The following is a 27,958-nucleotide window of genomic DNA, read 5'->3' as shown; positions in this document are numbered from 1 at the left end:
GTGAAGTATTTTAAGTTTCCATTCATTTTGTGCTGTATATAGAGTGTATAAATATATTTATACTGGAGTGTGAGTAAAATAATGAAACATTATATGTGTGGCTTTTGAAACTAATTTCATTCCTTTATGCTAATTCCATATTTATACATTTTTCTTGGTATTAAAAGGGAAACTCAAATGATGCTGAACTGTAACCATGCAGACTTTTAGAATCCCATTTACTGTCATGGTTGGTATTTCTGAACCACAGTATTTTTGTAGCAATTTTAGCAAAGTCGAGGTTTATGTGATAGCCTATTGAGTTAACATTTTGACACTATTTTGGTTTTTCTAAGCTGACATTTCTCTTTATAATTTCTGAAAGAGGTACGAAATGATTAGAGTTTTGTACTTTTTACATAAACTGAATATTAAAGTTTTCTTATTTAACTCAAAGATAAAATAAAGTAAAATATAAAGAAAATAATTTGGGAGTCATTCTAGGTTTCCAATTGCACATTAATTAGCTTTTCAATAATGGCAGACTTTGAGATCTAAGTTTAAACTCAGTTTCTGAAACCCAAACTGGTATCATTTCTGCATATCTGATCTCTTGCTGTTATGAAAATATACAGCTGTAGATCCAATAATTTTTACATACTTTTGCTATAATATTCATTATGGGGAAAGTGTAGAGTAGCATGCAAAGTTTTCTTAGTATTAGATATGATTTAAATTTAATGTTATTTTCTAGACTAAATTGTTAAATATATTTGCAAACTGACACTTGATCTTAAGTAATTCTTAACAAACAAACAAATATATAGCCCTCATGTTTTTACAAAGAAGAAAATCTATTCAGGAACTTTAAGCTGGAAGAAACTAAAAGGAGTCGGTCTTTATTCCTATCTTATTTATACATTAACAACATTTAGTTTACTACTGTTTAATAGAACTTTCTGTGCTAATAGAAATTTTCTGTATCTAAGCCCTCCAATATGGTAGCCGATCGCCACACATGGCTATTGAACACTTGAAATGTGACTAGTAGGGCTGAGGAAATGAATTTTAATTTTATTTTAATTAACTTAAGTTGAAATAGCCCTATGTAGCCAGTGACTATCATATTGGATGGCAGAGAATTAGGTTTTACTATAGTCAGATATTTATACCTTTCCTTCACTTTTGGTGTTAACTTACCATTACTCTTGGTAGAACCTCAAGAAATATTAACACTTTAACATTATCTTAGATTTGCAAGGTATGATTGTTTCACTTGCTAAAAATCTAGACCTGCAGAAAAGCTAGCAATTTGATTGGAGAAAACGAGATTTATTTCCTTTAATGAGCACTTCTTTGATTGTTAGAGAAATTCTTCTTTTATGAATATTGATAGAGTTTTATATTTATTCTTTTAAATTTTCTATTTTATCCCTTACTATTTGCCTGATATTTCCTTTCATGCATTCCTTACTAATTTCAGTAATTAAAAAACCAGACGCACTTCTAGCTCTTGTTATACAAGTAGTGACAATACTTATTTTTTTCCTTCAATATTAAAGAAAGAGAGCTGTTAAGATGATGACCAAGTAACAAGTTTGCAGTCAAGGATATTGTCAATGCTTAAGTGGGATGCTGTATTTCGTCTGATCGTGGGTGGTTTCTCAGAGGCCCCAGTGGATCTAACGTGCCCATTAGTCTTATGCATGTGGGTCAGGCTTCTCAAATGGGAACGTTTTATCAATTGTGCTTGCTCTTTAAACGGACTTTTTTCTCAATAATTATTTAATCTCTGTTATCCTTTTTTTGTATTTTAAAAGAGATTATGAACTCATACATTGTTCTTTTTTTATCCTAAAGGTTATTTTTGAAGGGGCTCTTTTGAGCCAGAAAGGCTTTATTGGGCTCGATCAGCTCTGGGTCTATGCCTGTGCACAGGCTCCATCCAGAAAGCTTTGCTCTGCAGCTGAATTCACTTGTGCCAGTGGCCAGTGCATCGCCCAAGAGTCGGTCTGTGACTCTCGGCAGGACTGCTCTGATGAGAGTGATGAAGACCCAGTGACCTGCTGTACGTGAGTTCATAGTTTACTCTTTCACATGCTCACATTCACGACTGTAGTTGGATTGAAAATAGTCTTTGTTTTGATCAAGGTAAAGTTAATACGGATGAAAGAAGATGAATGTGCGTTCTCTTTCTGAAGCTATTAGCTCTGTTCCTTGTGGCAATCTCTATGGTAATTTAATGTTTTAGTGCTTGTTGCTAACACTGTAAAACCTCTCTATTTGTTCAACAAATGCATAATTGTGATTAGTGTGTGTGTGTGCGTGTACATGCGTCTTAAAGAGGAAAATGGGTGGGAGTGGGAACTTCTCTGTACTTTTCCCTTTGGAGACATTATGAATTGCTAACTTTTATTAAATATAAAGCTTTTTCCATTCTGACCAGTTATGTAGGAAGCTGTGGGGAAGGGATAAAGAGGCAGAGGGCTGCATGTCAGCCACCGTTGGTCCTCATGACTGGGTAAAAAAAAGGCCCAACATCTTCCTTTCAGGCCTTTTATGGAGGGTGTTTGATAGGAGTAATGACAAGAAATCCCATTACTATTCCAGCCTAGTCATATTTAAGAGGAAATGTAATTTAATTTACAACCCACATGATGGTTCCCAGATGAGGTAACTTAGCAACTAAGATAGTGTCTCTTTAGAAATGATGAATTCCAACTAAATGAATCCAATTCCTATAGCGCAAACAAGTGGTTCTTTTAAATTATTAAAAACTTGACATTTATTTTGCTGCAGTGTTTTATTTTAGTGAAGTATTTTGTTGAGCAAGAGAAAAATATTGCAACAAGATAAATACCACCTTTTTAATGAAAAGCTCTTTGTATGATATGCTTCTGTTGACGGGCAAGTAAAGATTTTATAAAGAGCAATGGAGAAGGATATAGGAAAGGGGAGATGGGGAAGCAAGAGAGAAATCCTCCATCTGTTTGTAAATAGCAATTCCATTAATTCCTCAAACACCTACCTTTAGACATTAGATGTAAACAAAATAATCTACTTACCAATATGATTTCGATAGAGTTTTTCTTTCAGCTCTCCTTTTTCTTTCAACAAGAACAACAAAACACTTGAGAACAATACATTTTCTCTAATATGAGTGTCAGATTCCTTTCTGTGCTCTATTTAAAGTTTTTACAGATCATGTGGTTCATTTGTTTTGGAGAAATTCACCTTTCTAAAGATTGGCATTAGTCTCAATTTCAATAACTGAAAGTAAATATATTTCCTGTCTATTCAATTGTTCATATTGAAACAGCTTCTTTTCTCTCTCTTTTCCTATGGTGATGGGTTCTCTATGTTCTTCTATTAATTGGTTTTCTTAATCAAATTGGAGTATTAGTAGATATTTTAGCATTTGATTTTTGACATATTTTCCCATTTCCCTTCCTTTATTGAAGTTTCATTGATTACGTATATGGCATCTTTTCAGTAGAATATATTTTGATACCATTCTGCCATTCCTTTGTGTGAATGCAGGCACAGGTGTTGGTGCTTATCAACAAATAGTGTTTACTTCTTAGTCTGTTAAGTTTTCCAAATAACGCTACCTCACTTGACCAAAGAAAACCTAGCATGTTCACTTGATTGAGATCAACTCGATGTAGGATATACGACATAAAAATGTAGCCATAGTACATATTACAAAATACTTATGTATTATGATGAATATATATACACATATTTTGAGTCCAACATGAATATTTCATATAAATATTTGTATAAGCATTTTTGCTTTGTGGAAATTATATAGCAATTGAATTATTAGAATTGATGCACCATTACACTATTTTCTGCACCAAAGTATTTAATATATTTATGCATATATCCATATGTACATTATTACAAAATAAGAGAGGCTTCCCTTTGAAATTTAAAACCATGTTGAAAGATTTTACATATACTTTTAAATTTATATTTTACAAATTTGAATTTGTAATACAAACTTTTCTTATAAATCGAATTCCCAGCTTCATGAAGCACAAGAAAAATGCTTTCATATCTTCTTTTTATCCTACTTTGGGATCTCTAGGCTGGTTTACATCATATATCCAGTTTGAATAGCACCAGAAGTACTTACCATATTCTGGAGACTTAGTAAATGTTAACTCATGAACATCATCAGTTAGTATGCCATAGTCCATGCGTTTTTCCCAAAAGACACGCTCATTCAGGCGTTGTTTGGTTAGCAAATTCCTCTTGCTTTTGGATACTATTTTAACAAACGTATTTGACTGAGTCTCTTGGTCAGTGCCTTTCCAGAAGCAGTTAATTATAAAGGGGAAGTGGGTTTTGCTAGAGTTTTGCTACTAGAGCGCACTTTGTGTACCAGCAGCATCAGCGTTGCCTGGGACCTCGCTCTGCCGCAGAACCTCAGGCCACAGCCCAGTCTTCCAGAACTGGGCTGTAAAAAGTTGCATTGTAACAATGTCGCAGGTGATTCCTCTGAATATTAAAGTTTGAGAATCACTGTTCTCCAAACAGGCTTCAGAAATGAAAAGACAGCTGAAAGAGAAAACAGATGGCATATAAAAATGTAGACTTAAGAAAAGGCAAACTCGTCAGAGAATTCTGAATAGAAGCAAAAACTCCCACTACTTACTAATCGCCACGAGCATTACTATAAGATCAAACGAGATTTTTAACAGTTTCATTAAGGTATAATTCATATACAAAAACTGCATGTAATTAACGGATACAATTTGATGAGTTTGGACATTTGCATACACCTGTGAAACCATCAACACATCCTTCACCTCCAAATGTTTTCCTGTGTTCCCCTTTTTTGTAGTAAGAACACAACACGAGACTTACCCTCTTAACCTGGTGGGTCTGCGCTTATGGCTGCCCTGGGGGAGGGGTGCTGGGCGGGTGGCGTGTGGCCCCTACCCAGACGGGTCCCCCTACCCGCAGGCTGCCAAGGGCAAGGGCGCCGCGGGCGGGGCTTCTCCCAGGCTCCGTTTCCTCCTCGTGGTCCTCTTCCCTGGTGGGACCGGCCTCCTCCTCTTTCCCGGCTATGGGCAGCTGGAGACTGCTGAGTACTTCGACTACTACCAGCAGGCACAACTCAGGGCGGCGAGCCCCAGCCTCCGCGACGTGACCATAGAGGTGACCCCGCTCCGTGACATTTCGCTGCGGTCCTCGGTGGGGCGGCGCTTGGTGCTGCGCGGGGCCCGCAACTCCACCCCCTGCCAGCCTCGGCCCCGGATGCGGCTCAGCGTCCCCCTGCGCAGGGCAGCCCCGGAGCGGCGCCCGCGCGCTGTCGCCAGGTAGTCGCCCGGGGCCGCCGCCGCGCCCCAACCTTTCTGGAAAGGCCGAGACCGCGGCGGCGAGCAGAGGCCCCGAGGCCGGAGCGGGGTCGGCAGGGAAGGCAGCCCCAGGGCCGCAGTCCGAGGAGGAGGCGAGGCCCAGACCGCGGTGCGGGCGCGCTGGGAACAGCAGGTGGAAGGGCGAGGAGGTGGCCCGGCGGAGGGCCAGGGAGCCCGGAGCAGCCCCGCAGGTGGGCAGGGCCCAGGGCAGTTCTTACAGCAGCAACGCGGTTGTCGTCGCTGCAAGGACTGCAGCATCCGATGGGAAAGTGCCTACGTGGGGAGGGTACGGGGCACTAACGAGGTTAACTTCAAGCGGTTTTGCAGAACTTCGCAGAAGTCTTATAACCTTGTTGAGCGGAGGGTAGCGCCTGTCCTAGTTTTAAACAGACTAGCTCCACCTGCCCCGTAAAACTTCGCCACGTCGACCCTAAAAGGCTCCGTCGTCAAGATCGGTGTGGGAGATGCAAGGCAAAGGCCTCCCCTGTGACCGCACTTTCAGCTTGAAATATATCACTTAAAGGAATGTAAAAAATGGTCCTGCTGCACGTTGCTAGTGGAGCAGACAAGTGAGCTTTTTTTCCCATGCTCTTTCTTCTTTCTGTCTCTTCCTTCTCAAAATATTTCACGAAAGGCTGTATTTCTACAAAACCGTTAAATAGAAGTACTGCAAAACATTTGAAAAAGAAAGCACAGTATAGTGTTGTTGACTACAGGCGCTAGGCGGTACAGCAGGTTTCTAGAACTGATTCATCTGGCATAACTGAAATTTTATATCCATTGAACAACAGGTCCTCATTTCTCTGTCCTGAAGCCCCTGGCAACCACTGTTCTATTCTCTGCTTCTGTGAATTTGAGTATTTTAGATACTTCATATAGGAGGAATCGTTATGCTAAGTGAAGACAGTCACAGAAGGACAAATACTGCATGTATAAAATAGAGACTTTTAATAATAAAATACATATGCAATATATTTTTTAAATATTACTAATAAATGATTAAAATATAACATGTGCCAAACATATCTAAAAGCATACGTTGGCGAGCTGAGTAATTGACATATAAAGTATACCTAATTTTCAGACACATGCTGCGACGTGGATGAACCTGGAAGACGTTATGCTAAGTGAAATAAGCCAGTCACAAAAGGACAAATATGTGTAATTCTACTTATATAAGCTACCTAGAGGAGCCAAATTCATAGAAACAGAAAGCAGAATGGTGGTTGCCAGGAGAGAGGGGGAGGCAAACGTGGAAAGTTAGTGTTTAATCGGTATGGAGTTACTTTGGGAAGATGAGAAAGTTCTGGAGGTGCATGATGGTGCTGGGTGTACGGCTGTGTGAGTGTACTTAATGACACTCTACACTTAAACCTGGATAAAAAGGTTAATTTTATGCTATGTATGTTTTCCCACAATAAAATTTTGAAAAGATATGTGTGTAATTTCCAATCATAGCCTGTAGAAAAAGACTGTGTGTGTTGTATTCCAAAAAGGGTGCCAGGATGGACAGGTCTATGGTCAAATCGAAACAGTTTAGAAAATTCTGTGGGAAAAAGTTCGTTTAATTGTAGGACTTTTTAGAGCATTAAAATTGCTGATATAAGTTGTGACAGTTTGACGAAGTTGGTACAATATTCAAATGAAAGAAATTTAAACCAAGAATCCAGTGCAAGGCATCTAAGTTTTACTGTGATACTGTCTCTGGATGTCTTTCTATTCTGAAAGAAAATTGTTGAATACGAAAATACTTCCTGAGGGCGAGAAAGAAATACATGTATGTTTAGTGGAGAAAAGATGCTTGTGGTTTCTCAATAAATAGTAACAGTGTTTATATAGTATAATCACATTAAAATCTAATATATGTTATTGAATGGAACATTCTCCATTCATTCCCATAAAGACTTTTGTCTTAGATAATAGACAACTGATTTACTTCTCAACTGGAGGATTCATAAATATTTTAATTTCCATGATCCTGCAGAATTTTCCTCAGCTGCCACATGAAATTCTTTTTCTCCTGCCAATATGATACTGTGATTAAATATGCAAGAGAAAGCTTTGTCATAATTTAAAAATATTACTCTAACTGATGAACTCAGTGAAATTTCACTAAAATTATGGACAGTGGCATATCTCATGCTCTGATTAGAAATGGTGAAGTGTGTTCTATCATCACAGAAATTTAAATAAAAGCAACCAAATAATCAAAACCACTGTTTGTAGTGAATACATTTTGTTTATAATATGAATAGATGATTTTTTGGATTTTATAAATATTCAACATTTAACATATAGAGTGTCATAAAGTATTTCTTAGTTGCCAGAATGTGTTTGGCCCTCCTGGTTTCTACATATATTTATAACTTCACCTTAAACTTCCTGAATTTTGTAGGGGAAATATTAAGGCAAGAACTTCAACTTCGGTGACTGGAATTTGACATATTTTATAGCGCAGTTAAATTCTAGAATATTTAGCTTTAAAAACAAGTCCTTTGAAGTGCGCTCGAACAAATGTCATTGGTAACAACAGCTGAGCAATTCACCAAGATTTTTACAGAGGTGACTGCATCATTTTGCTTTCACATATCTTTATGGTAATGGATTTTAAAAATTCTCATTTTTCAAAGGACAGCAGTGTTTAGTGTTCTGTGCAAAGTGCAATGATCGACATTTTAACAGATAAGACATGCAGGTAATGAAAGAAATGCTTTGAACTTTTCTCCTAAAGCCAAATCTCAACATTTATACAATCCAAAGTTATTTTGTCTTGAAATCTTCTTTATGTCTTTGCAGTTGAGTGACACAGGCACAGTTGTGAACAGTCTGTCAAAGGGTTGGCGATGCTTGGGTCTGGTTGTACTTTCCTTTCCACACTCACTGGTCTTATCATTTCACACCACTGCCTAGTTGGGGAATAGGATGGTTACTTCAGTGGCCACCTGCAGTGACTAAGGTTGTTGTGTATATGGACTTGCTTTCTTTGTGTATCAATATATGTATAGTTTACTGCCCCGATAGGGTAATATTGAAATTATTGCCCAAACAGGAACACTTGAGAGGGGAAAGGAGAGGTATTAATTATTATGCCAGGACAACAGGCATAAATCAGGGCAATCCTGGGCCAACCCCGATGTGTGGTTACTCTACCCATGAAAGATTTTGTGTTCCAGGGAATTGTGTCTCTAGGAATGGGGGTCGCCTTGTGGGGGAGGTGGAAGGATTCCTCCACCAAGTTCACAACCAAGAATTTGGAACTTTTAAGCACATTTCAGTGGTCAAATGTGTATTTCGAATCTTGCATATTTGCATACTCCACCACCTGACTTAGAAGAGCTGGGAGAAGACCTCATGGGTGGCAAAGTTCACAGAGGATCGAGGAACCAGACCAGAGGATTTTCTGGATACCCAGAGGAGACAGTCACAGCTAGGTCATAGGTGTCAAAACCAGAGGAGACTCCTTTGAGGAGGAGTCTGCCGTATCAATAGCAGTATCCTAAAAACTCTGTAGCCAGAGCTGAGAAAACAAAACCACATTCAGAAGCAGTGGCTTTCCAGTTAGGTATATGAGTGAACAGCATTTCCTTCTCATATTGATTCATCGTTGGGTAATGTGCAGCATTTTTCCATTATTATACTGTAGTTAACTCACTTGTTTTTATTTTTTGGGAAACTCATTTAAGGGAGAAAATAATATTTGCTTGTAAAGAAAAAGTATCTCTCATTGTATATCCATTATATGACTGTCTAAACAAGCATAGCTCTGAGATCTAAATGTCTAATTTACACATAGAGAACATTTAAGTGGTATTGCTATTTGCATAGTGCACTTCAGTGTTTTAAGAGTTAACATGTTAGTGATGAAATATCTGGTCATGAAACCGGCATCCCTGTTTATAGAAATTGGAAGGCCCTTTGATTATTAGGATATAGTGAGCTTATTCAATATAACGGTCAAATTGGTCGTATTATTTAAAACAGAAAATAATGGTTAGGAGCAAGCATATGATGATGGTCTTTTTAATTATGAAACAGAGTCCCTGCTTTAGGGAAGTTTCAAAGTATAAGCCTTGGCATCAGTTCAAAGCCTGGATGTTCCATTTACTGAAATTTTCCATAGGCAGGTTGCTTAGTGCTAAAGTTCCAGTTTTCTCTTTGGGGGATAATTATACTTACTGTGGAGGGTATCTATGAAGACTAATGGAAATATATTCAAAATACCTTGCACTTACTTGGAGCTCAGTGGTAACATGTATCTTGTTATTGTTACTGAAGATGATAGCATTGTGATCTTAGCTTGTCAAAACTTTAGGTGTTTTCTGACCAAGAATTATTTTGTCCTCCCTTCCACTGATATAAAAATGCCTCTGTAGAAACAGGAATATTTGGAAATAAGTTTAAAATTAATTGTATTTTTACCCCAAACTACTTTTGAAGATAGACTGATACTATGATTCCTATTTTAGGAAAATGAAATTTAAGCACTTGAAAACCAATTTCTTGAAAGCACAAATTAAGTTGTTAAAATTTCTAGTTTACTGCCCGGTCCTCTGACACTTGCTGTTTTTTCTCACTAATTCGGTGAAAAATCTGGGAAAGACACCTATAAAGCTGACCCCAAATCCTGACTTTCTCTAGAACTGGTTCTTTTGTGATAAATGTAGGAACTTAAGTGTTTTCCAACTTTGTACATTAAGAGGGGGAAAAGAGCAAAGTTCAGAATATCTAATCTGCCTGCAATTCCAAAGTGGCTAGGAATTTTTTTTTGAGAAATTGTTAAAATGGCATAATTAAATGAATACCAAGGTGCTGACCTCAAGCTCTTCAGGTGTCCGGAATTAATTTACATTCCCTCCTTTCAAATAGATTTTTTTTTTCTACCATCTCAGCAGGTGAAGCTTGTTCAGCAGGTGAGTTAGTTACTCCCTGAAAAGCTGCAGAGCTTCAGCTTGCATCATTAAATACAATGGAGATGGCCAACCGGGCTGAAATGTGCCCTCCCTGGTAGATAGAAGAATGTGGGAGGGCGTTGCCACACCCGGCACATGGAAAACTTTGTGAGGTTGGAAAAAGTAAAACTATTCTGATAATCAGAAAACATTCTTTACACAGTGGAGGGATTATTCTGACCTCCTGCGCTGGCTAGGATACAAAGTTTCACTGTGTGCCCCTACCGCCCTTCTCCTCACCTGTTTGCTTCTCCATGCATTACAGCAAATCGTCTCCTGTGTGACTTTGAGTCTGGTTTCTGTGGCTGGGAGCCATTTCTCACAGGAGACTCAAGCTGGGAATTCGTGAAGGGATTGACCAGTGGAGAGAACCGTCTTCCTGATGTTGACCACACAACAAACACAAATCATGGTAGGACATTTTCCTCTTTAAAAACAAAATTTAGTTGTCTTTCTTTCACCTTGAGGAGTGTTGATACTGTATTTTCTTTTTTATTTATAGACTATACACAGGGAGCTTTGGTTTGTCTTGCTGTAAACTTTCCTAATCAACTTCATAATTTGTAGTTATTTGAGTTTCCTGAAAGGAGCATTGTTTTAATAACCAGCATTTTTGTTGTCTCATTTTCTTAAAAGTTTGGATTGAAGGCATGAAAAGGGGATCAGTCTTCTGATAATTTTCTCTGGTTGCCAGGAATCATGTACAGTAGGCTCACCTTGTTTTTAGAGCAATTCAGTTTTTGCAAAACAGAAAGAAAAATAGTTGAATCTTTCTGGGAACAGAGATTTAGCACTGTCTATAAAATAAATCTACAAATACTTGAATGCAATTTAATCGCTCTAAAGGATTCTTTGTAACAAACAATCTTACCTCTTCCTCATATATATTTTTAACCACCATTACAATTTTTACATATCCTCTTAAAATAAAGCAACCGTAACTACACATACCTTCCAATAAGGGTTTGTGAAATTCCAAGGACAACAGAAGGGTTCTGTTCTATTTTTCTCTTTTGTTTTGTTTAGATGCCGTTGCTCAGGTATATAAGCATCATAAAACTTTATAGTAACACAGCTGTACTGGAGATCCTCTTTAAGCTCATATAACTCCTTCGGACATTATTCTATTTGTTTCTCTCTTGAGATTTCCAAAGAAGTATGCCAAAACTAATAGCATTGGCTGTATTTTTAATTATAGGCATTGGAAAGTGGTGGGAGAAGCTGTTAGGAGATGAAGAGGGAGCCTCTGGTTTAAAACTATAAACCCAGCTCATTATTTGATAGTCGAGTAAGGCCTTAATTTTTACTTTTGTGCCACTGACTCATATTTTTTCCTTAACATTTTGTGGCAGAGTGGATTAAATTTAAAGTTGAAAAGAGAAAGGAGACTATTAATTATTGGAACTATATATTAACAATACATTTTCTCCAAGCTTATAATAGATGTTTTGTTTCTTCGTTTCTCAAACCAATTATTGAGCAATAAACTAGACCTGGGTGTGCACAGATGGAAGCCATGGTCCCGGCCTTGGAGGCGGTCTGGCTCTAGTAACTGAAACAGATAAGTGAGGATTTGCAGTAAGATATGATAAATGCTTTATAGAGGGTGAAGGGTGATTCAAATGGATTTGAGAGGCCTTACTGAAGGACGTGACTCCTGAACTGAGCACTGAAGAGCAATGAAATGTACCCAGGAAGGCAGAAGTCAGGAATCAAGGAGAGATGGAAGAACCATGGTGACACGGTGGGGAATGTAGTGTAATCAGAGGAAATATCCAGGAAGAGGATAGGAGAGATGGAGGCACGGTAGTTCTGGTTGAGAGAGATGTGCATGTGTGGGCAGGGAGTATAGAAAAATGAAACGAGAGAGGAAGGAAGGGGACTGCAGACAGTGCCTATGAATTTGAATTTTATCTGGAGGACAATGGTGACCCAACTAGCCAGATTAAAATATGTGACCAATCAGATTTGTTCTAAAAGGCAGAAGACTTTGAAGAGGGCAAAAGAGTAGGGTAGAAAAACACGAATGGGTTGGAGTAATATCAATGAGAGGTGATGAAAGCCTAAGACAGGGCAGTGGTTCCTAAAAGGAAGCTGTTTACATGTGTGTGGTGGCCTTATGTGACATCTAGCATTGCAGGCACACTCCCATATGTGACATCTAGCATTGCAGGACAGTGAACGCCGTTGGCTGCCCAGAGTTGTCAGGGTGTTGATGCTGCCCGAGTTTGATAAATACCTCTTTACTTCAGTTTTTTAGCAAGAAAATAGAGAAAATAAAAGTACCTTCTGTGTAAAATCATTGAGAGGATTAAATCAAATAATACCTGTTAAGGTTTTTCACATAATACATGCTCAATAAACGTAAATAGATGTTGTTGTCCACTCTAGTAGGAATACTAGGAATTCCACCAGGTATTCCACCTAGTATTCCAGGGCTATGACAGTTAGAAAGCACATTTATAATTCACCTTCAGACTCTTGCCATCTTATAATTACCACTTAATTATGATTTATGCCAAAAAAGAAAAGATTCTAAAAGGACCCCTTTGTTAAATATTAAAGACACTTTTTTTTCCTGTGATGTAAACAATATTAAAAGATAATAAACTGATAAAACTAGGGGCAGCTGTTATAATTCAAAGTGCAAGGGACAAAGAAATTGTAGTCTTTCTCTTTTTAGAAAGGGCAAATCTCAGAAATCGCAGAAATATCTCAGTCATTGAGTCAACACTTCTTTACCCATGATTGTTGTTATCAAACCTTAAGATAATCACTGGTGGTCTTAAATCACAAATGGGAGGAGGAAAAAACAGTATGAGGAAGAGAAAGGAGCCAGTGAAATGGAAGTTTCTAGGGGAATGCAGCAGATTTAATTTCTTAGTTTCCATATCTAAGACCATAGAGTCCAATCCATTAGGTTCTTAGAGCTTTGTGTTTATGAAGTACAACCTTTTAAAAAGCTGTCTAATCTCCAGTATTTTTCCTCCTATATGCACACTCCCATATGTAATTTTACATAGAAGATGAATGGGTTGACATTATGTAGCTTTTGTTTTTAGCATAAATCCTTGATATTCCTACCTTCCTTTTTTGGTTGCTTTCTACTTTCCAATTCCTAGCTACCTGTTAAGCATCCAGACAGGCAACTCATGTTAATTATCTCACGCTTTTATCTATGCTCATGTCATTCTGCACACATAGTAAATATGTACACACGCAAAATTGAAAGTATTTTTGTGATTGTTTATTTTACCAAAAAAATGAGGTCCTATTTTAAGTATTGTCCCTATCTTGTTTTCTTCACTAAAGATAGCTCATGGCAATTCCTCCAAGTCATCAAATATAGTCTATTTTTTTTCATTTTGATATTGAAGTATAATTTAAATACAGTAAAAGTCAACCTTTCTAGTGTATAGTTCACTGAGTTTGAACAAACACATACAACCATGTAACCATCACAAAAATTAAGATAGAAAACAGTTCTATTCTCCCCCCAAATTCTATGCCACTTTGTACTCAGCACCTCTCCCACCTCCAGCCACTAGCACCCACTGATCTGATTTCTGTTCTTATGGTTTGCCTTCGCCAGAATGTCTTGTAAATAGAATCTTACAGTATATAGCCTTTTGAGTCTGGCTTCTTTCAGTTAGCATAACGGATTTGAGATTCACCTATATTGTTAATTGCAGTGGTAGTTCCTTCCCTTTTTACTGGTGAATATTACTCTAGTGTATGGATCAACCACAGTTTGTTTATCCACTGACCAGTTGGAGGATATTTGAGTTGTTTCTAAATGTTGATGATTATTAGTAGTCTATAAATTTGCATACAGGTTTTTGTTTGGACGTAAGTTTTCGTTTGACTTGAGTACTCTATCCAATCTCTAATATATTAATTTTTTTTCACTGTGGTGGTGAGAAAGCCCTGTTATTTCTGGCCCTTTGTGACCTTTGGGATATATCCCAGATGTCCCTTTGAGAAGTTTTCCCTCCAGCCTCATGTAGTATCCTCACGTTCCTGCACTGGTGGGTATACAGACGGAGACTCGGCAGGGGTGCTCTCTGCAGATCTCCGGAGCTCTCTCCCGTTGCAGCCCTCTCCTCCTGGTACTCTGCCTTATGAACTCTAGCCACTGGGATCTCCCCAAAGTACCAGCTCCATCTTTTCAACTTGATGAGACCGGCACACTCTTCCTGGCCCTCCACTTTCTACATGGCATCTGGAAACTGTTTAGGCAGTGAGCTGGGAAAATTGTATGGCTTAGCTCATTTGTTCCCCTCTCTTGGAGATCATTATCCTGTGATCCTACATTCCCATTGTCCTACATTTGAAAACCATTGTTTCATACGTATTGTTTTGATTTTTGCTAGTTAAAATAGAAGCCTAAATCTGGTCCCTGATACTCATCCTTGCCTGGAAGTGGAAGAAACCTAGTTCTTTTTGTTTGTTTGCTTAATTTCTTTGGTTTGGAGATGCCGTAATGTATCTAGCCATCCTGCTATTGACTGACAATATCATAACAATGCTACAAAATCCATTCTCGTACATACTTTCTTGTATAGGGTGCTTTTAATTCTATGCAGTAAATAACTAGGAATGAGGCTCCTATAGTTTTGCAGAAAGATATGTACTTGCCCCCAAATTTTAATACTTACAATTCCAGTAGCAAAATTCCAGTAGCAAAGTAGGAGTATTTTTTCTGTTTTCCTACCAGCAGTAAACATTGTATTCTCTTACGATTTTTTTCCAATTTTTGGATGTAAAATGATTTCTCATATGTAAGTTTATTACTGAAACTATTACTCTTTATTTCTATTTCACTGAAAAGTTATCTTTTCAACTGTTTCTAATTTCTCTATTTAGATCTTCTTTAATTTTTCTAAATATTTTAAAGCATTCCGTGTATAGATTTTAAAAATCTTTTCCTAATGTTTTCCTAGGTTTTTGCTATCTTTGCAGCTATTTTAAATGTTACTTTTTAAAAACTTTTTATTTTTTTGGTTGTTGTTGGTATATAGGAATGCAATTATATTTTTAAAAATATTGATTTCGTATACAGTGACCTTGCTAGTTTTTATTTATTATATCTGTGTTTATATATTTTTTCAAATTTTTAGTTTCAAATTATTTTGTCTGCAAATAATGACAATATGATTTCCTTCTTTCTCAATCTTAAGCCTTCTATTTTATTTTTTTGTCTCAATGCAGTAGCTAGGGCTTCTGGAAAAATGTTGACTAGAACTGGTGATAGCTGCAATACTTGTCTTTTTCCTGTCTCAGGGGAAAAGCTGTCGATAATTCAGCCTTAAGTGCTATATTTGCTGAAAGTTTGTTTTGTTTTGTTTTATCAGGTAAAGATGTTTCCTTCTATTCATAGTGTGTAAGTTTATGTATTTATGTAAAAATATAATGAATGCATGTTAAAATTTGTCAAATGCTTTTTTCAGCATTTGTTGTGATAATCATATGATTGTCATATTATCTTTTTTGTTTGTTTATAAGGTGAGTGATTTTTCAGATATTAGACCACCCTTGCATTCCTGGATCAAATCTCATTGGATTAGTTATATTTATTATGTTTGTGATTTATTTCTTTATTTTATATGGTAATATTTGTTTATGATATTTGTATCTATGTTTATTATAATGTCTGATCTTTAATGTTCTCACAGCATATAAGGAGTCACTTCTGGGCCGTTGCATTAAAAGGAGGTACATACTTTGCCAAAAATGAGGGTGAGGCTGGCATGGGCAGTTTAACCCAGGGGGGCTGACCCCTCCATTCCTTAATTCTTATATTGTGCTAGTCATGTGACCCTTCTGGGCTGTGTGGGTCTGTAAGAGGTTACAATGAACAATTTAGATTACCGGGACCAATCTCCTTTCTGTCCTATAATTTCATGGTTCTCTTAACTCAGTAAGTTCTGCAAAGCAGGCTGGTAAGAAGATAAATCCAGAGCCGTGTTTCTAAAAGTCTTTGTGTCTGGGCTCAGAGTTCAGATTCTCTTTACCCCTTACCCACACATATACATTTTAAGACAATATTATTTGTTTTCCAAATATTTAGTTAAAATTCTCTTAGGATTGCATTTAGCTTCCAAATCCATTTTCACTAACGTAGTATTTTTATATTGTCTTTCCATCTAAAAATATGTTAACTCTTTCTATTTAATCAGAGGATTTGTAGTCTTCCACAAGGTTTAATAATGTTCTTCATATAAGTTCTGTCCCTTTGTTGCTAAATTTATTCCTACATATTTTTTATTAATGCCATTGTGAGGAGAATCTTTCTCATCATTTCCATATCTAAGGTCTTATTGCTTAAGTTATTAAAAATAACTTAAATATATTTCTCTGTTTCCACCTACCTTACCAAATTCTCTTATTAATACTTGTCATTATTGAAAAAATAGAATCCCCGGGGGTTTCTATTTTTACAATTATTTTATTGGCAAAACATGAGAACTCTATCTCTACTTTTCTATTATGTTTACTAGATGTACTATTTTCTTGACTTTTACATTCACTAGACCTGTAAGATAATACTAGTCTAAGATAATTAATGCTGTCTAATATTATCTCTAATTAACAGTGATGGCAGAAATCTAGTCAGTTTGTCACTTTAATTAAAATAATTTTGTTGTTTGCTACTTAGGATGCCATTTATTTTGGAGGTGATCATTTGTCTTTATGTATTTGTTTTCTTTTAATATTTCATTAAGTTTTGTTATTTAAAATGGCTGTTTTTTCAGTCTTTTCAATGTTTGTTGATATGAGTCTATGATTTTACCCATTAATTTGTTTAAATGGAGATTTGGTTTAAATCTCCATTCTTGGTAAGCTCTCATTGGTCAAGATATATTATTTTTTTGATAAGAATTTCAGTTGTAGTTGATAAAATTTTAATTAGAATTTTGTATCTAGGATCATGAGTGATAGTCTCTTTAGTTTACTTTTTTATTTTCCTATTTTCATCATTTTCTCTTTCTTTTCTTTTTTTTTTTTGAGGAAGATTAGCTCTGAGCTAACATCTGCCACTAATTCTCCTCTCTTTGCTGAGGAAGATTAGCTCTGAACTAATATCCATGCCCACCTTCCTCTACTTTATATGTGGGACACCTGCCACAGCACAGCTTGATAAGCATTGTGTACATCCATTCCCGGGATCCGAACCAGCGAACCTTGGGCCGCCGATGCAGAGTGCACAAACTTAACCACTGTGCCACTGGGCTTGCCCCCCATAATTTTTTAAATTAGAGATATCTGGCATCAGACAATGAGTCAGGGATCTCTCCATATTTTTCTAAGACCTGAGATCCCTTCTTTAAATATTAAATAAAACTCGGGGGTGGGACTGTACATTTCTGGTAGATTTTTTTCCGTCACTCTTCCAGTTATTTTTGTGGTAAAACCAATGTATTCAAACCTTCTACTTCTTTTAGACTTTGGAGTTTTGGTGTCTGTATGTTCCGTCCTTCATTAACTGCTTATTTGAGATTGTGTATATTGATTTAAAATGGCTGAGGGAGTAAAATCTTTGAATATTTGTTAATTTTTCAAAGTTTGATTAGTCTTTTAAAAATATTCAGTTGAGTTTTATTTCAACCTGAGGATTTGTAAGCTAGAATAGTTTTTAAAATTATCTTTTCCTACTCTATTTTTTTATAGGTGAAACATAGAGAACTTAATGAGCTTATATATACTGCTTCCATCACTCTTAGTTTGGAATCAGGAAACAGTCTTTATCCTTCCCGGTTGGTTTTGAGATTTAAAACCCATAGAAAATGGGTTCTGTTTTTCCCGATCAGAGATGACACGGCTGACTTGCAACCTTGGTGGTTTGGTTAAACATGTGGTGGTATCTATAACATAATACATTTAAATCTGACATCCTTTCCTTGGTGTGCAGTCAGCATTGACCTGTATCTAGGAAAATCACCTTCTGAATGTGGTATTTTTCAGTCAAAATAGTTGGCTTTCCAAGTTACCCATCACTTTGTGATTATCAGAGGGCAGGATCAGACCTTGACGTTGTTCAGCATGGCCTTTGTAAATTTTCAGTATTCCGTGAAGCCACCCCCCACAGCAGTTTGAGAATGTGTGGTCTTTTGAATTGCTGAGAGATGTTATCCCCCTGTACATTTGCTATGAGCACATCCACTGTCGTTAAAATCTAAAAGCAGTTATTTTGTTAACGCTCAGATTAGATCTTTAATTAAGCTTTCATCCCCACTAGCACAGACAACAATGTCAAACACATAAGCCCCAGGAGAAACCAAACTCAATCCATAGGCTCGTATCCTTCAGCACGTTGTAAAGAAACTTAAAAATAAAGCTCTCATGGGAATTTCATAAGGGCATGTTGAATATCTAATTGTTAGCTTGGAAGCTTCATTTAATTTGGTTCCAAACTCTATTTATGACGTGAGTTAAGCCAATAAAAATATTGGTTTAGAGGATTTAGATCAAGAGCTTGTTTTTAATCAATTGGATTTTATTTTCGATATTTAATGCTATCCATATGAAAGCGCTTTTGCTTATCTACAGAGCTTAATGGTAAATAAGTAAAAATGTAATTTCCTTTATCTGATAGTTGAATGTGTGCAAGGATAAGATGCCAGAGCAAAGATCTACGATGTGTACAACAATAGAACGTGTATGCACATCACCTTACATTTATTTTTGCAGGATCGTTTATTTATTTTGGGGCATGTCAGTCACCTGCCGTGGCCAAGCTTGGAAGTCCTATTCTTACAAAATCGCTCACTGCCTCCACTCCGTGTCAGGTAACCAATTATTGGAATTTCCGCTGGTCATTCTGTGGTTGTAAACTGTTCGTCTTGGGTTACTCATGCTAGTAAATGCCTGCGATGTTTTACTACTATTTTCATGACGAATTGAGAGATTTATTTGAGCTATTTCAACACGAAATATCATGTCCTTCCAAAAGACCATTTGCAACATATAACTTACACCCTTCTTTTTGGGGGCCTATTAAAGAATATTTCTGTCATTTTTTGTTCTTTCCACATAGTTCTTTCAATGATTTAAAACTGTAGATACACGTTGCCAAAACTACTTGTGATTTTGCCCAACAATGTTAGCGGAGTAAAATAAAATCAGTTAAATCAGTGCTTGTTGAAAGAAAGATGAAAGGATGAATACAGACAGATATATATGTGCAGAAAAAATAATCTCATTTTCTGAAATTTTATTTTTTCCATTAGTCCTTCTGGTACCAGGTAGACACAGACCAAGGGATCACATAACGCAGTCCATTTCAACAGCACAGTAGAAAGGAAAGCCAAAAGACTCTGGAGTCAGACAGACCTGGTTCAAATCTCAGTCCTGCCACTTTCTGAATCTCAGTTCTGCCACGAATTGTGTATTCTCTTTGAGACAACACTGGATGCATAAGTATTAGCATACGTTTTTCACATGGTTGTGAGGATTAGAATGTGATTAAGTAAGGCACCTGGCAAAGTGTCTGGCACATAGTAGGTATTCACTAAACATAATTCCTTTATTTTCCATAAAACTAACCCCTAAATTAAATGTTTCTATTCAGCCTGCCTTGTTTTCAGTCCTTTTGAGAGTTCTCACATGTCCCTAAGCCCTTAGGATTTCAGATCTTTTTGTTTAGTTATCAGAAAATAGTGATGAAATCAATACTGCCTCATGCTAAATTCATCGCCTGTAAATGGAGGGTTACAGCAGTTTACTCAGCCATTCCTGGCGATAAATTACATATCATTCAGAGGTATAAATCTAATTATATGTTCCGCTTGATATAAGTCTGAATGGGAGTGCCTGGAACTCTTAATAGATTTTCGTCCCCCTCTTTTTTTTCCCTTGGTTTTTCTTGCTCATTTCTCTGTGGGAATTAGGATTGAAACAACTACCTGGCCTCCTGCAGTTCACCCAAGTGCACTCTACACTCTCCCACCTTTGGTTTATTTCAATTAAATCCTATGTGATAGATATACATTTTTTTTGAGAACTTCTGAAGCATTTACTTGTTCTTTAAAAGTACTTTATCAGCTTACTTAGCTTTAATTCAAGGTCATGTACTGAAGTAATGCTATCACTCTTGTTACATACATAAAAGACATTGGATATAAAGGAATAGAAGGTGTTAATTCTGCCTTTTCTACAGAAGTTTGAAAACAAACGTTATGAGCTTATTAGAAATTCCTAAGAGTCACTGAGAATTCATAATTTCTTTTTCTTTTTAAAGATGATCTTTATTTCTCATTATGGTATGCTGGTAGCCATTAATTTGTGGTCATCAGGATTGTGTTTTAATTTATGATCGTTTCCACCTGAGCACGTTTTTCTCTATTGTTGCTTAAATTTGGAACTTAGCTATGGGGAGTTATTTAGGCTGGGCCTCAGTGAAAGCAATGGATGGTTTAGACACTTGATGTTTTATCTCTCAGAACTAAGGCCTCAATCTCCCAAGGCCTCAGATACTGATTTAGTGCTTTGCCTTCATTTTTGGCAAGAGGACCGGAAGGGGTATTTGATTTTCTCTTTTGTCTGCATCTGCTTAAATGTTTGTAATCTTTGAGTTAGAGGGAGGGGTATATGGATTACTTTATAATACTTTCCAGTTTAGGGAGTAGTATTAGACTGTTAGAGAAGGTTATTTATAGCCTGAGATACACAGAGCTAATGTTCTCTCCCAAAGGAGAATTCTAAGAATATAGTATTATTTTTTGTAAGTCTGTGGTAATGTGTGATACTTTCTTTCACAAAAGTTACTGAATAAGTGAACAAACCAAATTCTTATCTTCTCGAGTAGTCAGAAAATCCAGCCAATCTTCCTAAATGGAACATATTGATAATAGTTGTGTTCACGGAATAGGGGATGCTCTTCATTTTAAAATGGCAAAGTGAGACAGACAGCCAAAGTTGGGCACTTTAATATGATTAAAGTCTTCATTTTATGAAATCTATGATTTTATTAAGCTACATAATCATATCAGGTTAGTACAGTTGAGAATAGTTTTGGAAAGGACTTTAAAGGAATATAAGGCTTTCTTCTGAGGTCCTTTGCTAACAGCAGACCTTTGGGGTCATTTTTCATGAATTACCTTGTACTTAATGTATAGCCAACACGTGGTACCAACATGCACAACTGTTCCTGCAACTAGTCATTGTTCAAGATGCGGACTTTAAGTTAAAAGCTTCAGAAGTCCCTCAGTCACTGGTGGAAATGTGGCATTTTTCTTGGAGCAATCAGGATGCAGAACAAACAGAACATGTGGGAACCAGAAGCTACTATTTCTTATTAGTATTGAAATGCTGTTACTGTCTTCAGTTAACTAGGAAATATCAAATATGGAGTGGATTCATGTGGGTTAATATTTTCCGAGTTCTCATATTTGAGTTACTGTGCAAAAGACATAATATCTCCCTTTTAGGACTTGACAATTGAATACAGGACAATTGATAATATGAAGCTTCTGCTTTCAATGCTAGTTTATATGTTTGTCTAGTTTTTTAAATTCCCCAACTTGTTTTGTACTTATTTTAATGTTTATTAAAAAAATCATAAATTAAAAAAAGTGAATGAAGATATCAGGGCAAAGATGGATGAAGTGAGAGATGGGTTGGTCCCCAAAATAAAGCTTATTAGGCCCAGGCTACACATTTGAATCTAAGTTTTCCAGCAGCCAATGGAGAGACATGTGAATCATTATTTGGTTCAGATTGAAGGAAGTAAGAAGAAAAAAACAAAACAAAAATAGTTGTGTCTTCTTTCCTGAGTGCACATGTGATACCAATGTAAATGTTCTTTCTCTGATTCAGTACACATGTATTGTTCACCAACTGCTGATCATAGCCTCAATGCTGGAAATACAATAGGGTCGAATTAAATACCTGCTCGCCCTAACACAATGTAGAGTTTAATGAGGGATACTGACACCAATTCAGTGTTAAGTGCCGCAAGAGGGAGTACGGCACAACAATAACAACCTACATACAACAACTCTTAACAATTTTCAAAAGGCCATGTCTTATAATGTTCCCCCGATGGAGTGATGAAAGTGTATACTGATGTCAAATTACAGTATTGTACACCTGAAACCTATGCTATGTTATAAACCAATGTTACCTCAGTAAAAAGAATAAAAAAGAGAAATTTAGAAAAAAAGTGATCATGGACTGGGGCTTGGAATGGTGCAATCAAGCTTTGTTTTCTGATTGTTTTATTTAATCCAAGAATAGATGTTAGAGTACGTGATGGATTCTAGATGGGGGAAAGGTAAGCAGGTACTCTCTCCAATTGTGTGGGGTCAGATCACATGGAGATTAATCACTTAAATGAGGAAAACGGATTATATTTTGTTGAAGATTCCAAACTTCTACTTAAGCTTGTTCAGATAAAGAATACTCAGGCAAAAATATAGTTATGACTAAGAGTCATGAAATTCACTATGGTAGTGATGAGGGGTGAGTGTGTGTAGAATGATCCCTCTCCCCAAATGGACTTATTCCCAGCTGAATTTTGAGGAACTACAGATATCTTAACTTGTTTCCTTTTCTTCCCCCCCCCCTTTTTTTTTTTTTTTTACTATTTTTATTATTCTAGATCTTCTTATTCTAAATTTTGAAGAGATAACAGGTGTAGCAAATACCAGACAGGGTCCGACTTGAAGCAGAGAAGGCAGAGGTAGCAGGGGGTTTGCAATACAACTGAGAAAAGACATGAAGATCTGACCAAGGAGCTCTTGGAAAGGGAAGCAATCAAAACAAAGACCATAGGAAAGTTGAGGAAAGAAGCAGAAAATTTCAAGAGTAGAGTTTCAGTTGAAGACAGATCAAAATCAAATGAAAACGGAAAAGAGAGAAATAAGGAAGAAATCATTTTAGACTTCTAAATAATGTCCTATGTCCATCAGAGTATAAAGTATCAAAAAGCCTAAGTACTCCTAGACTGGCCACTCTCCCAGGGATGGTCAAAGGGCCCTGTAGAAACCAAAGCGCGAGTGGTAGGGCTGAGGTCCTCATGCTCTCCAGCCTGGTTATTCACCTATACTCAGTAATCATATGTAGTCTCTTGTTTAGTGTGTGTCTATCCATTACCCTCCTATCAGTGAAATAGGTGATTTTAGTACATTTGTCTTTTAACCTTCTTATTAGCTTCACAGGTAGTTGATCCTGCAACCTTTCCTATATTTTTACCTTTACGAGTGATTTTATTGCCTGTTTTTTTTCTTTTGGTTTTTTGATATATATATTTTTTTATCTCTATTTGTGGTCATCACTTTCCCACTTAAATAAGTCCCTTCAGCATTTCTTGTAGAACTGGTTTCTTAGTGATAAACTCCTCTCATTTTTGCTTGTCTGGGAAGCTCTTTATCTCTCCTTCCATTCTGAATGACAACCTTGATGGATACAGTATTCTTGCCTGTAGGTTTTTTCCTTCTAGCACTTTAAATACATCATGCCATTCTTTTCTTGCATATAGGGTCTCGGCTGAGAAGTCCCTTGATAGCCTGATGAGTTTCCCATTGTATGTCATTGTGGCCTTTCTCTTGCTGCTTTTAGGATTCTCTCTTTGTCTTTAATTTTGGACATTATAATTATAATATGTCTTGGTGTGGGCCTCTTTGGGCTTATCTTGTTTGGAGCTCTCTGGGCTTCCTGTACTTGGATGTCTGTTTCCTTCCTTAGGTTGGGCAAATTTTCATCTATTATTTCTTCAAATAAGATTTCTGCCCCTTTATCGCTCTCTTTTCCTTCTGGGACACCTCTAATCCAAATGTTAGCATGCTTGATATTGTCTCAGAGTTCCCTAGACTCTTCTCATTCTGTCTAATTCTTTTTTCTGTTCTGCTTGGGTGATTTCCTCTAGTCTTTCATCTAGCTCGCTGATCTGTTTTTCTGCATCCTCTACTCTGCTATTGAGTCCCTCTAGTGAATTTTTCATTTCCAATGTTGTATTCTTCATTTCTGATTGTTTTTTTTTTAATATCTTCCAGTTCTTTGCTGATGAGCTCACTGTGTTCATCCAGTCTTCTCCCAATATTTGTGAGCATCCTTCTATTTTGTTCGAACTCTTTGTCAAGTAGGTCACTTGTTTCTGTTGCATTTAGTCCTTTTTCTGGGGTTTTGTCCTGTTCCCTTGCTTGGAAAGTATTCCTTTGTCTCCTCATTATGCCCCTTTCTCTGTGCTTATTTCTCTGTATTAGGTGAGTCGGCTATGTCTCCTGATCTTGGAGAAGTGGCCTTAGGTATGAGATGCCTTACGAGGCCCAGCAGTGTGCTTACCTCTCATCACCAGTCCAAATGATCCAGGAGTAACCCCTTTGTGGGCTACTTGTGTCTTTCTGCTGTGGCAGAGTTGCTCCCACTGCAGTTACCCAGGGAGTCTAGTCTTTCCTTCCCTGGCCAGCTGTTTGTAAATCCGGTTTGGGGAGCCTCAGCACCATTGGCTACAAAGTCTATCAGTACACGCCTATTGCAGTTTTCCTCTTAATTGGGTTGTTACCCAGTGTAGCTAGTTCCTAGGTTCAGGAGCTTACAGTTGCGATAGGCCTCAGGCCTACAAGGCTGTTGTCATTTCTCTTAGGGGTGCAGCTGAGTGGGGCGGGCCCTAGGCATGGGAGCGCTCAATTGTTTCAGGCTTTGGAAGGTGGGGCTGATCCTTTTTATGGCTATTTGTGAAGCACAGGTCTTCTGCCGCTGATAAGCCTCACCCCCCACAGGACCACACATACCATCAACACAGTCCTGGTCTGTGCACACCTCTCAACCCCCTGGAGCACACCCTGATGCCACACTGCAGAGACCCCCACCTCTCCACCAATGTCCCCCACAGTTCATCCGGTCCTCACAGAGGCCCTGCCCCACAGAGGCAGACATACTTACCTGCCTGTAGAGGATCAAGGCACCCCGTCAATGCAGGCCAACAAGTAGCCTGAGGGCTTGCTGCTGGGTGGGGCTCGTCCCTAGGGCAGGCTGCCTGCCCTGGCTGAACTAGATCAAATCTGCACTCTAGTGGGTGTGGCAGACCCCTGGGCTAACAGCCCAAGGGAAGAATCTCAATGGTGCCCACCAGGGTCTGTGTCAGCATGCCTGGACTAGGTCAGAACAATGGCCCCCACCAAAGTCTCAGTCTCTGGAGAGGTCCCTCCTCTCACCAAGATGCCCCCAGAACCCCCTACGTGAGTCTCGTTTCACCAAAGGACTGTTACCCTTCTCTCTGGTGATTTTAGGTTGCTGCAATGCGTGAGTTTGTGCATGGGCCCTTTAAGACCCAGATCTTTTTGGCTTTCAGCTGATAGCTTTTCTGGGGTGTCCTCGCTGCAGTTAATAGCCAGTGAAGCCAGACAGTAAGACCCCGTCTCAGTTGGGCTGAGTGTGAAGGATGCTTATAGCAGTATGGCCCCGGCTCTGGACCTCACTCCTCCAGTGAGGGCTGCGTACCTTAGGGTGGCTCCCACCTGGCCAGCTGAGACGCTCCGCTGCTCCCAAAAGTGGCTTTTTTTCTCTCCAGTAGGAATTTCTACCTCTTCCGCCTTGTCAGGACTGTTCCTTGTTGTGGGGGTTCTTTTTATCCAGTTTTCGGTTCTCTATCCAGGGTATTTTTTCCAAAAATAGTTGTAACCTGGTTGTGTTCCTGGGAGGAGATGAGTTCAGAGTCTGCTTACGCCGCTGTCTTGATGAGATCCCCACACACCTATAGTCAGTAACTCCTAGTGTAAGTCACCTGATAAGATGTCCTTTCCTTTTATAGTAAAATGAAGGACTGGTATTTTAAAACTATATGAGTAATGTGAACTCAGAGAATACAATTTAAAAAAATAAAATAATTTGGGCTTTTTTCCTCTGCAATTTGCAATTAAAGGAACTGCTTCATTGGAAGCTTTTATAACCACATGAAATTCTCTTGAATACAATGATTCAGGGTCTTGCATAGTCACACTATATATAAAACATGCCATAGTGAAAACCTAAGAGAAATAAAACTAAGCTTTTAATATCATTTTATTTAACTGCTTTTTAATGAAGCGGGCATGAATCAAGACAATTATTTCCTTTCAAATAATTAGTAAATAAGTTTTAACTGATTGTATAATCTTAACATACAAGTTTTTCAATTCTGTTTAATAGAATTTTCTGTAATGATGGAAATTTTCCCCTAATATGTCCATTTTATTAGCAACTACTTATATAATATAGTTAAAAAAAATTTTTTTTACTGAGTTAACACTGGTTTATAACATTATATAAATTTCAGGTGTGCCTCACTATATTTCAACTTCTGTATAGACTACATCATGTTCACCACCAAAAGTCTAGTTGCCATTTGTCACCGTACACATATGCCACTTTATCCTTTTTGCCCTATCCCTGATCCAATCCTGTTACCCTCTAGGGAAATTGGATACACTAATTTTTTTCTCTGTATCCGCATGTCTGTTTGTGTATCTTCCACATAGGAGTAAAATCATATGGTAATTGTCTTTCTCTGTCTGACTTATTTTGCTTAGCACAGTACCCTCAAAGCACATCCACATTGTCTCAAATGCAAGATTTCATCTTTTTTATGGCTGAGTAGTATTCTATTCTGTACATATACCACATCTTCTTTATCCATTCATCCATTGATGAGCACTTGGGTTGCTTCCATGTCTTGGCTATTGTAAATAATGCTGCAGTGAACATAGGGGTGCATATATCTTTTCAAATTAGCATTTTAATGTTCTTTGGATAAATACTCAGAAGTTGAATAGCTGGATCATATGTTAGTTCTATTTTTAATTTTTTTTTTTTAAAGATTGGCACCTGGCCTAGCAACTGTTGCCAATCTTTTTTTTTTTTCTGCTTTATCTTCCCCAACCCCCCCCACCCCCCCCCCCTCACACACACACAGTTGTATATTTTAGTTGCATGTCCTTCTAGTTGTGGTATTTTTAATTTTTTGAGGCATCTCCATACTGTTTTCCATAGTGGCCACAGCAATTTACATTCCCACCAGCAGTGCACAAGGGTGTCCTTTTCTCCATATCCTCTTCAACACTTATTTCTTGTCTTTTCAATAGCCATTCTGACAGGCATGAGATAATATCTCACTGTAGTTTTGATTTGCAATTACCTAATAATTGGTGATGTTGAACATCATTTCATGTGCCTGTTGGTGATCTGTATATCTTCTTTGGAAAAACGTCTGTTCAGATCTTCTGCCCATCTTTTAATTGGGTTGTTTGTTTTTCTGTTGTTGAGTTGTATGAGCTCTTTGTATATTTTAGATATCAACCCCTTATTGGATATATGATTTGCAAATATCTTCTCCCAATTGGCGGGTGTTTTTTTTCATTTGGTTGATGGTTTCCTTTGCCATGCAGAAGCTTTTTAGTTTGATATAGTGCCATTTGTTTATTTTGTCTTGTGTTTCCCTTGCTTGAGGAGACATATTCAGAAAAATGCTAAGACCAAAGTCAAAGAACATGCTGCCTATGTCTTCTTCTAGGAAGTTTATGGGTTCAGGTCTTACATTCAAGTCTTTAATCAATTTTGAGTTAATTTTTGTGTGTAGTGTAGCATAATGGTCTACTTGCATTCTTCTGCATGTGGCTGTCCAGTTTTCCCAACACAATTTATTGAAGAGACTTTCCTTTCTCCATTGTATGTTCTTGGCTCCCT

The 27,958-nt window shown here is 37.5% G+C and overlaps 2 protein-coding genes across 2 annotated transcripts in view; one reads left to right on the top strand and one right to left on the bottom strand.

The window, feature by feature from the left end:
- The window catches only part of MALRD1 (MAM and LDL receptor class A domain containing 1), a 653,802-nt gene that overhangs the window by 75,956 nt on the left and 549,888 nt on the right, over window positions 1-27,958 (top strand). The window contains exons 10-12 of the mRNA XM_023631939.2: window positions 1,840-2,047; window positions 10,563-10,709; window positions 18,989-19,086. Coding sequence (XP_023487707.2) covers window positions 1,840-2,047; window positions 10,563-10,709; window positions 18,989-19,086 — 453 coding nt within the window. The remainder of the gene's footprint in view (window positions 1-1,839; window positions 2,048-10,562; window positions 10,710-18,988; window positions 19,087-27,958) is intronic.
- LOC138921348 (uncharacterized) lies at window positions 26-10,553 on the bottom strand. Its single transcript, XM_070254848.1, has 3 exons — window positions 10,538-10,553; window positions 4,855-5,561; window positions 26-4,545 (listed from the first exon to the last, which is right to left on the bottom strand). Exons 1-2 carry the CDS (start codon window positions 10,551-10,553, stop codon window positions 4,879-4,881), a joined length of 699 nt encoding a protein of 232 aa, XP_070110949.1. The 3' UTR covers window positions 26-4,545; window positions 4,855-4,878.

The sequence above is a fragment of the Equus caballus genome, chromosome 29 (genome assembly GCF_041296265.1).
Source record: "Equus caballus isolate H_3958 breed thoroughbred chromosome 29, TB-T2T, whole genome shotgun sequence".
NCBI classification, from domain to species: Eukaryota; Metazoa; Chordata; class Mammalia; order Perissodactyla; family Equidae; genus Equus; species Equus caballus.
This window is presented reverse-complemented; position numbering and strand designations above follow the sequence as displayed.